The sequence below is a fragment of the Amphiprion ocellaris genome, chromosome 8 (genome assembly GCF_022539595.1).
Source record: "Amphiprion ocellaris isolate individual 3 ecotype Okinawa chromosome 8, ASM2253959v1, whole genome shotgun sequence".
NCBI lineage: Eukaryota > Metazoa > Chordata > Actinopteri > Pomacentridae > Amphiprion > Amphiprion ocellaris.
The window spans coordinates 25,770,652-25,782,078 of NC_072773.1; the positions used below are offsets into that span (position 1 = coordinate 25,770,652).

The 11,427-nt window shown below is 40.9% G+C and overlaps 1 protein-coding gene across 1 annotated transcript; it reads left to right on the forward strand.

Annotated features, from left to right (window-relative positions):
• Positions 1–212: 212 nt before the first annotated feature.
• On the forward strand, positions 213–9,522 carry zgc:113278 (Translocating chain-associated membrane protein 1-like 1-like). The gene is made up of 11 exons (XM_023278623.3): positions 213–624; positions 1,416–1,476; positions 1,573–1,691; positions 3,163–3,279; positions 3,365–3,423; positions 3,749–3,833; positions 4,707–4,777; positions 5,479–5,583; positions 5,672–5,815; positions 6,214–6,374; positions 6,487–9,522. The coding sequence occupies exons 1-11, from the start codon at positions 505–507 to the stop codon at positions 6,558–6,560; spliced, it is 1,116 nt and encodes a 371-aa protein (XP_023134391.2). The 5' UTR covers positions 213–504; the 3' UTR covers positions 6,561–9,522.
• Positions 9,523–11,427: the final 1,905 nt, after the last annotated feature.

Consider the following 11,427-nt stretch of genomic DNA (forward strand, 5'->3'; position numbering starts at 1 on the left):
AACTGTGACTCCTGGGTATGAGGGGTCTGGTGCATCACTGTCATTCAAGATCATTTCCAAACAGATAATTATGAGCTAAAATATTCTGTGACTCTCATATGGTGAGTCAGGAGCTTTGCCGATCTCTCGTGTTTGGCGCTTACGTGGAGTACGTGAACGCACCGCAGGCCTGGGTTCTCCTTCTACGTCAATGACACTGGGCGGTTCATGAATGGGGTTTTGAAGTGGGAGGGCCCGTCATCTGACTTTAGCAGGCAGGGGGGAAAAGTGGGTGTTGTGCTGTGCTGTTTAGTTTGGTGCGATGCGCCTTCATGACTGTTTTTTAAACACACGAGCAGCGGTTCACTGTGTTCACGGACTACAGTGGAGGAATCAGCCCCGAGCAGCGCTAGCATCCATCGGCTGAGACGTGCAGGCCAGCAGCAGGGGGAAGCTAACTCCAACCCCGCCGGACTGAGAGACGGCAGCCCGGAGCCCGAGAAGCCAGAGTCGTGTCGGTGAGCCATGGGTTTCCGCAAGAAGAACAAGAGCCCGCCGGTGCTGAGCCACGAGTTTGTGATCCAGAACCACGCCGACATGGTTTCGTGTTTGGCCATGATCATCCTCCTGGGCCTGATGTTTGAGGTACTGCACAGGGAAAGGAGCTGTAGTTAGCGATGATGTTAGCTGATGCTAGCCACCGTTAGCTGATATGACAGCAGCACTCCAGTGGCAGGGCGCTAGCGTGTCCCTCCGCTTCTCATGTGTCTCTCTGATTGCCAAAGAAGATGGTGAGGAGGCCCAGTGGCACAGCTAACAGGTCATCTTACCAGCCGACTAGTCTCCCCCACAGCTAACCAGTACATGTATCTGGCCTTTAGTGTCTGTCTGCGTGCTACACATTTGACTAGCAGCCCTGTGATTCGACACAGCAGCTATAGATGACTAGTACCCAGTCACGTTTGAATGAAACAAGATAGCTTTCCTCCCACTAACCTGTCCCCACCCAAACCCAGGCTCCACACTGCATATCCCGTGGAAACATCTACCCACTTCCCAGATGCCTTTTTTTGGATAAGATTTGTATTTTAATCAGTCTTTAGCTATGAGGAAGGAGTCATTGTAGCAGGGGGAGAGGAGATCCTCATTTTGTTGGAGACCCCTGGGAGCCCCTCCAGGCAGCTCCTGGATTTCTCCAGACCCCAATTATGGGAGTCAGCGAGTTTCGTTTCTTGTAGTGACATTGCAGTCTTTGCTCATCTCATATGTGCATGAAATTATGACTGAATTTCTCTCAGTTGATGCTAAAAGAGCATGAAGGATGCAGTCAGTGAGATGTTTGTTCAGAAGTGCCATACGTGTGTCACAGTGTTGATGTATTAATGCAAAGACTGAATGAAATGTGTCACTTACAAAGGTTTCCTCTCACTTTGCAGGTCACAGCAAAGTTTGCCATCATGTTCATCACAGTCCAGTACAACGTAACTCAAGTTCTTGGTGAGCTGGAATTTATCTGTCCATTATTGGCTGTTCATTGATTGCACATGCTACATTTTTAGCCACTGTTTGTCTTCTGCTTGTTCTTTTTTGCAGATGAGAAAAGTGAGCCAGTGAACCTTTACCAGTACGGTCCTAAAGATGTGGCCACCGTGTTCTTCTACCTGCTTATTGCGGTCATCCTTCATGCCTTGATACAAGAGTATATTCTAGACGTGAGTACATCAGTGTCAAAGCTCAGCAGTCATCATTTTTATTTTTTTATTTACTCCTATAAATATGGTGTAAGTGAAACCAAACCCGTCCTCTCCATCTCTGCCTTAACAGCTTGCACACAAGTCTCTTTTCTAAGTAAATCATAGTAGCTGACACAGCCCGTGTGCTCTCTACAATAGTCTGTTAGTATTTCATTTCCAGAGGATCAAAGGATCATAGGCTCCATTACCATATGTGTCATCTTTGTTGTGAGAGCTGCTTGTAAGTGATCAAATTTCATCCTTCCACCTGCATAGTGATTGAAACAATACTCATATTTCTCCCGGCATCTTTTGAGTCTGATGACTATTCCCAGTAGGATATCATAAAGAGAAAAAATCTTTTCATATATTTTTATTTTTGAATTAAAAAAAAAAAAATCTTATTTGGATCACATTTAACAATATACAATGTTTTGTTTTTAATATATCCTTCCCTCTTAAAGGATCAGATCACAGTTTTCTATATCTGTTTTAAACAGTCATCAGTAATGTTCCTCCTATTTATACAGACTGTGGAGGGATCTTCTCTTAATGTGACTAAAGTTTAAAAACTTTGAGGTGAAAAATCAGGTTTCTTACTTTGTTACCATGTCTATATTTTAATGTGCTAGAAGACACATCATGAGCGAAATAAGCTGTGCATTTCCAAGTTTATACTGCACCATAAAGATGAGCGAAACACAGATTCAGTCTTCATACGTCTTTTATATGCAACAAACCTAACCCTAATCCTGTCTATTTGCAGGGTATTGCTTTGAGGATCATGATTCTTCAGAATTGGTCTCCATTTTGTTCATATATGTCTACATTACTGCAATATTCCAACTCGCCAGTGTGTAGAGTGAAGTAGTTTTACTGTGTTTGAGCAGACATGTAGGTGAGCTGGTGTGTTTGAGCTGTATGGAGAGAGATGATCTTACATTCACAGATTCTAAAGAAAGCAATGGTGTAGAGTCTCTGGTAAGAACTTCTAAATATGCAATTTTAATACACATAAATCAAATCAATGACCAAATTGGGACAAGAAATGAGAGACAAACCTGCTCTTCCTCTTGTCCTGCTCAGACTGAAAACTGACCTTTAAAAAATTGTAGCTATTCATTAAAATGAAAGAACTGCAAGTACAACATTAGTACAAGAAGGAAAATATGAAAAACTTGCAGTGTTTTGCTTATTTCTTTTAAAAATATATGTTGGAGCTGGAGCAGTTACAAAACTGTAGCAGACAGTGTTAGTTACTGAAGGCCTTTTTCCATATAAATGACGCAGTGAAAATTAAATGATCTGATGATCTTGTTATTTAAATTAGGCGTGGGGAAAAATGGGGCCTGTATTACTAACAGAAATTAAGGAATTAATGGAACTAAACCATCAAAATGTGATGCAGTATGTCAATGTGTTCTTCATGTGTCTACTTTGTAAATTTCAGAAAATGAATAGGAGGTTGCACCTGTCAAAAACCAAGCACAGCAAGTTCAATGAGTCTGGACAGCTTGCAGTGTTCTACCTGTTCTCCTTCATCTGGGGCTGCAGCATCCTAACAGCGGTACGAGCGTCAGGAGTCAACAAAATGCTCTTTATCAGGCTGCTTTAGGCTTTATCTTACGCAGTGCCTCTTTTTCTATTCACAGGAGGACTTTGCAACAAATCCTACTTTCCTATGGGAGGGTTATCCACACACTCACATGGTGTAAGTAAAGTTTATACACGCTTGACTTGCAAAAATGTTTTACAGCTTAGTGACAATCCAAGTAAAATCTAAACAAATCATTTAATTGCATTTTAAACATGTTCTGCTAAGAGTATGGTTTTAATCAGAAGTCTGCCCTTTTTGAATAATACACTGTGTGCACATTATCACTAGTTTGGTTTTATTATTTTGTAACAACCTTTCTCACTGAATTGACTCGCATTTCACTGCATTTAGACAGTAATAATAATCTGAAGTAAGTTAGCTGCTTTATTAATTGGCACCACATTTCTCTATTCCTCTGCACAACCTTTCCTCTTTCTAGTTTTCAGGTCAAGTTCTTCTACATTTGCCAAATTGCCTATTGGCTTCATGCACTTCCTGAGCTGTACTTTCAAAAAGTACGGAAGGTAAGTGTCATTTCAAAAATCTGCGCTGTTAAAAAGTCCATTAAAGCGTTATTATTTTGAAGTTTCATAAGTTACCCTCTGTTAGCAAGGCAGCGATTTATTTATGTAGCCGAGTGGTCTTGAAATTATAGATGTAAGGTGGCACATTGGCTCAGGTGAAAAGAAGCTGTCAATTTTAATGCATGTTTTACTGCCACATCAACCATATAACCTTTTAAACAGTTTCAGTGGTTAAGAACCGGAGTCCTTTTGTCCTGCTTTCCAGTGTGTCAGCAGTAACACATCAGCCTATGATACATTTCATTTTACCAGCTGTCAAAGTGAAATGAATTTTAGTGCCCCTGCAGTCTTTAATCTACTCTGAGCGCAGCAGTGTTTATATCTCAGTTAATGTTCTTCCAGCCATGTTTCCATGTTTCTCAATAAGGAATCAGCTGAGAGCTCTGATTTTACAGCACCCATGTGCAGCGCAGAGCGACTGGAAATGTTTGAAACATTTGCACTTATTATGTACTGCTTTAAGCCAAGCAAGAAGGACTTGAAGTGTGATCTAGGTTAGGATGAAGAAGCTATCATTTATTAATGAATCTTCTTCTGTTTCTTTGAAAAAAGCACATTGATTTAAGGTTGGCTGAATAATGTATGCAAGTGAAAATCTTTAGATATTTTGTTGATATCAGTTGTGTGCATAAGTTATTTCAGAGTAAATTGGAGTCAAGTAGATGTCATGGCTTAATTTGCATAGGAAATGTGGTTAATGTGTCCAGGCTGTGTTTTAAGGCATGCTTTTTCATCCACACATCTTTCTAGCAAGCTCTGCTATTTGTGGTTATTGCTAACAAACTCTCTCCCTCTTCGTTTCATTTTTTATAGGAAGACATCCCCCGCCAGCTTTATTACATTTGCCTTTATGTTGTCCACATCACTGGTGCCTATGTCTTAAAGTGAGTCAAATAATTCATTTATCCTCTGGGGATGAAATGTTCACAGGAAGCACGTTGTCGGTATATCTCATAAAGATCCAGTTAACCCTGATGAAGACCAAGAACGTCTCAAACCAGCACAGAGTAAAGTACTTTCTCGTTGGTACTGCAGTAAAGTGTGCAACAGTAAAATTATTACATCATTATGCAATCAAATGCAAAACGGCTCCGACCTCCTGCTTGACACTAATCTACAGAACAGTATCTTGTGGCTTAAGGAGTAATTGATTTTTTTTTTTTTTAATGAGTGATGAACTGAGAGTAGTTGCTCAATTATCAGAGTTTTTTACTTTACTCTATTATCCTTATATGGTTAATGTTTTAATGTTGTTTTATGTTTTGTTCATATCTAAACTCCAAGTCAGGCCAGCTCACTTTCACCTGGACAGAGAATTAAAACTTTAAGGTGTCATACAGTTTTGTTTTTTTTTTAAATCTATGATCCACAAGTGTCTTTAAATCTTGAGTTTCTTCCATTTCTTTATCTCCTTTCATTGATCTCAAAAATCTTATGTGAGGGACCGATATATTTCAAACTATATCTTCTGGTCTACAGATATGTTCTTTAAGAAGACTTCAGTGCTCTCTGTTGTTGACCTTTTCTTCCTTTATATCCTGAGTTAATTCCATATTGCCTCCCTGCCTGTGTTCTGTCCATTTAGCCTCCACCGACTGGGCCTGGTGCTGCTGGTTCCTCACTACCTGGTGGAGCTTCTGTTCCATGCTTCACGCCTCTTCTACTTCAGTGATGAGAACAAGCAAAAAGGGTACCGCTTTCTCCACTTTGCATTCAGTATGTTGCTGGCGATAGTAGACTCTTAATCTAAGCAAACTAATGCTTATTTTCTTTTCCAGTTTCACTCTGTGGGCGCTGCTTTTTGTCATCGCGCGCCTCCTCACCCTCACGCTGTCTGTTCTGACATTTGGCTTCGGCCTGCCCCGTACAGAAAACCAGGGCTTTTCCCTAGCAGACGGCAACTTCAACGTGCTCACCATAAGGTAGGCCCCAATGGCAGCTGACAGGTTTAAAGGTGGAGTCTACAATTCTGGAGAGTGATTATTGATTTTTAGCTTGTTAGCATGTTTGGATTGTTAGCATGAGCCACATTTACTGTAACTCTGATTGCTCCCTTTCCCTGTGCATGAGCATGAACATGCACAAGCTTGAATGTGTACAGGAAATGCTGGAATGTCATTGCTTTGTTTGTGTCCCATTTGCAGGGCCAATGCTGTGTACAAACACCAGGTTTTTTAGCAGGCTATGAAAAGATATTTCCTGAATTTAAAAAAAAAAAGTTTTTAGAATTGGAATCGCGTTCTTCACCACAAATGTATCGAATTCCAGAATGATCAATGGCAAAAAACTCAGCCTAAATAAACAACATTCTACCCCTCAGGATGACTTGTCTGGCAGCTATCTGCCTGACACAGGCCTGGATGATGTGGAAATTCATTAACTTCCAGTTGAAAAAGTGGAGAGAGCACAGCCAGAACCAAGCCTCAAAGAAGAAGACAGTCAGTCCAAAGAGCAAGCCTCACAAAAGGGAACCTACAAGGGGTGAGTATGTAAATGTAATGTTTAAGATCCTTTATTTTGAAATAATTCTCCTTGAACATGCCTGTTTGAAATCACTTTAATCAGGAATGTTCCAATTAACTTGTCTTGCCAGGAGGTGCTGCCAATGGAGTTGTCAAGTCTGAGGATAAAACATCACCACGGGCAAGAAAAGCCAAAGCTTCATAGAGACGGAGGAGTCGGAGGGTAAAAATGAGTGAGGGAGTTCTGACAATGTGACATTATGTCTTTACACAACTTCAAATTTTGTCTACTGCTCTCCAAAACAAATGTTAAAGTGCACGAAGAAACCTTATGTAACGGTCCCTTTTGCAGATGAATCTCCTTTCGGAAAAAGTTCAGTGTTACTGTCCGCTAGAAGTGTTTGTTATTCATTTGGATTCACTGCAGATTGGATGTTGGCAGGGGAGTGCAGGTTGTGATGCTTTAACAGGATGGATTTAGCTCTTAAAAGTGTCCTTTTGTGAAAAATTGCGATCACTCATCGGGCAATTTAAACTGCGTTGCTCTTCAGTAATTTGACATCGAATAAGTTAACTTCACACTATCTATCAAAGCCAATTTTGACTTCAGGGCAACTTAATATAAAGTGTTAGTGTTCACATCAACTGTACAGGGTGTCATTTTTAAGTTTGGGCCTTATTCAGTTAAACTCACAAAACAGGCCACTGCCTCATGTCCTGAAATAAAAGCCTTTCTTGTTCAGCAAGACAGCACTATAATATTCTGCTGTTGTCAGGAAAAGATCTTAAATTCATCACTCCAGAGGAATATTTGTGCTACCTGGGTATTAGGCACAACTGCTGCCAGGAAAGTGAAGCTTGTACTTTAACTCCTTGATTATTTACTGCCATTATTTGACAGCCTCTGCCATTGAAATCCGACGTGTTACAGGATTGAGGCACTTTTATATTTTGGATTGCTTTTATTGCTAGTGTGGTAGTCAGCCTGTCAGGGCTCATCCAGGTTAGAAGACTTACTGAGAGGAAGTTGTACTGTAACCTCTGATGCTGTACTGTATGCATACAGTTAAATCTTCATAACAGCATGATTGGAAATTCTAGCAAGAAGTTGTGTTTGAGACTGCACTTAAGTCTTTTATATGGATGTTAATGCATGATGGTTAAAGGCTAAAGACTTTATGGCTAGTTCCTAGCTGTGATGTTGAGTTTGCATCTTTCTCACACACTATCGCAAACACACACACAGACACATAGACAAACACACAAGCATTCAGTGGCCTTTTTACAACTGCTGCAAGAGGTTTCATTTATTTATTTTTGTCATATATTACAGATGTTATTACTTTATATGCTTTGAAAAGCTATAACCAGCAAACACTGCGGTACATAGCAACTGCATTCAGTTAATCCAAACAATACAATCTTTCTTCAAGTGTCCTTATAATGTTTGTGGTTTATATCACTCGTTCTGCTTGTGTTGTGTTCTGTTTGCCTTCTGTCTTTGCTTTTTTTAATTCTTGGGAATCAGGGGACAAGCTCTTCACCACTTACACCATAAGTTATATCCCATGGTGCAATGGGAGGCGTGTTTGTGAGGGACTGTGTTTGTACGCCTGTGCACTTACTTGTGTGTACAATATTGTTTTGCCTGTGTACGTTTGTGAATTAACTGGGCCTGACTGATGATGATGGTGACAACGATGTTTATTGCTTGTCTCGTAAAAAAATTATTGCCTGTGTGCAGAGCATGAAATGTGACAATCTGTTCATTGACTCCTGCCCGTTGGTTGTATTTCACAATCATATCCTGTGCTTTAGTTCTCTTCGGTTGGGCCGGTCTCAGCTCCCAACACGCTTTTCTGTGTGTAAAACACTGAGTTGTGGATAGGTATGTGTCCTATAGGTTGTTGGTTACTAAATGCTTATGTGTTCAGTGTCCCTGCCCCTCAGATGCTCTATCCTGTGTGAGAGAGACTCTCCGTTTGCCAAATGTGGCATGTTTCGTCCTCGCTTCACCTTTTCAATGATTGTGACATTGCTACGGAGCACACATATTGTACTGCTGGTCGTACTGTGTCCCTCTCGTGGGTCAAGTCCTGCTCCGCTACTAAACCACTGTGCATGTGAAGCTCAGTGCAGAAAAGACTGTACTTCCTGTCTGCACACAGTTGGAGTTGGGAGTCTCAATCTCGAGCAGGGAGGAGATAAAGATGCCATTCGTTTTTTTTCTCCCTTTAGCACTCCTTATTGGGAGTCTGGTGGTCTTTAAAGCCCTATGTTTGTGTATGGCAGTGTCATAGGAGGGAAGGAAGAGCAGAGGACCTATGTACCAGCCTGTTATTAAACTGTCTCAGATGTAAAAGATAAAACAACTGACTTAACACTACACTGTACTAAAATATGTGTCAGATTTTTAAGCTATTTTTATAGAGGGAAAACTGTTGAAAATCACTGTTGTTCAGTACACTCGTGTGAATATTTGTTTTGCATCCATATTATGAATTGTTTTTTTTTTTTTTTCTTTTTATATAAGAATGAGGCTTGCTGAACTGTTAATGTGGGTATACGTTGTGGTATGAGTGTAAATTTTACTTAGCCTAACGTTTTATTTAACTTCATGGCCTTATTAGAGCAACGTGAACTCAGTTGTATAAACAGTGCTCAGTTAACATCATGCTGCAGATGTACATTGCAGCTTTCACAACTACATGATGGTGAAATGCATTGTCATAATGACACTAGTCGCGCACACGTCGGTTGAAATACACAATCAGAGGAGTCAGTATGGAGATTTCTTTCTTCCAGTCTGGCAAGTGACAGGCCTGGTTGTAAAGCTAACAAAGTGGATTTTTGCAGAGCGAAAACATCTGTAGGCTTTTCTTGCTCATCAGATGTCACACTGTGCAACAATCAGGCTCTGAAACATGAGCCGCACCGCAGTTCATGGCCCCCTCGCTTTGAGACACAATAGCCTGTATAATCCCACAGGAATGCACTTTTTTGCATTGTATGCATTATGCACCATAACACTGCTCTCTCGGGGCCGTTCCTGCATCGATTCTATTCAATGAATTCTAAATTGGAGTTGCTCGATTGAAACTGTGCATTTTGTTATCGTTGAAACTTTAAACAAACAAAAGACTGCAATGAATAAACTGTATGATCAACCTCTAGGTGGCAACAGTCATTAATGCATTTGAACGTGAGATTACCTTAAAAAAAAAGAAAAAAGAAACCTGCATTAAAGAGACACAATGTTTATTGTATTCTATTAATTCATTCTGCATTGTCCTTGATTTTTTTTTTATTTTGCTTCTTGTTTATAGATGTTGCGATATATTTTCCTTTTGAAATATGTTATCTGAACTGCTCTGATGGTATATATTTATGCAAATTCTTGTGAGTTCTGATCATTTTTCTGTCACTATTTTTTTATTTCATGTTTTGAATAAAGCTTTTGTTCATTACACAAAACTTGTCCAGCATATTTTTTACATACTGCCCGCAGGTCGAGTAGCAGAGCTGTCTCCATGGAAACCTCATGATAAAGACATGCAAACATGCACCGTAAATCATGAGAGCTGTAGATAATTATTCACTTTTGAGGTGAGTCAGTGAGGAAATTCGTCAAGCAGGGATACAGAGAGGGGGTTTGTTTTTGAGGCTTCCCTGTTGCACCTCCTGCTCATTACATCTCCTTTAATTCACTTAAGGATGTATTTTGGGATCTGCTAGATTCGAAGACATTTTTTCATTTACACATTTATTCAGGATGGTGTCAGGAGACAGTGAAGAAGAAGTAGTGGCCAAATTGTACTTCTGGGCTAATTACCACCAGGGGGCAACGCTGAGCTTTTTGCCTGAGGGACAGAAGCAGCCTACTGGGGCATAGCTGCATACAGACCTGCATTAATAAATCACCAGTCAGAGTGAGAAAGACAGACATTGTCTTATCACACAATATGAAGCACAACACTTTTAAAAGACAGGCTTCAGTGGCAAATGACCAACGAATTAACAGAAAGTATCGGTTTATCCAAATCTAAGTGTGCATGTTTTACATAGAAGGCCTTCGCTCCATTGCCATTTGACTGCTGAGATGATGTTACAATGACATCTGCATCCACGGATGGTGAAGAATGAGCACAACACAGAAAAGAGACACCTGCAGCTGACTGCTAATGTATTGTGTTGTTTCAGACTAATGGGTTTTCTCTGGGCAATCAGACAGCATGATGGATCAGTGGGAACCAGAGAGGCAGGCTGGAGCTCTGCAGGGTCAGCACAAGGACAGGAGTTCATGCACATGCTCTCCATCACGCACACACTCATGGCTGCATCCCCGACCCAAACCTACGTGACCTGCACCCTCCGAGGATGTGCTTCAAAAGCAAACTTGCAGAAAGAGTGCAACGGCAAGGGAACCGGCTAAGGAGAAGAGGGGAAAAAATCACTATCCCGCTCTTTTTTTTCCTCGTTATTTCCTCCCCTTCATCCAATGAGGATAAATCTCTCGCTGAATCGTCAGTATTATGTGTAATTTCCATATAAATTAGCTTCATTAAAATGGGAGTACTTTCTTATTTAACGAAGCTCATTTGAAATTCTGTATTTAATAAGACATGTAATCCCAGACTTGCAGACTAATAGCCAACAATTAGCAGAACAGGAGTCTGTGTGTGTGTGTGTGTGTGTGTGTGTGTGTGTGTGTGTGTGTGTGTGCATGCATGTGTAATCTCTTGGAGGTATTGTCATCCTTCAGTGTTATTTTCATTGATTGTCTCAAATGAGCAAATTGGGCAGCAGCTGCTCTCCCAGTCAGGTTTGCTTGCAGTGATCCATGAAGCTCGGTGGAGATCTAAGACGCTCGTGACCTCTCGGTTATTTGTGGGTGAGCAGACGAGAAGGGAGCGTGTGAGGTGAGCAGCAGAGCAGGTGTAGACCGATGAAGGACACACTGTAGAAAGGGTGGAAACATCTGGAGGGATGTGAGGGGCAGGAATGTGGCGATGGTGGAGAAAAAATGGTCAGGGATGGGAGGAGAAAGAAAAAGACACAGCAGAGTGCTATGA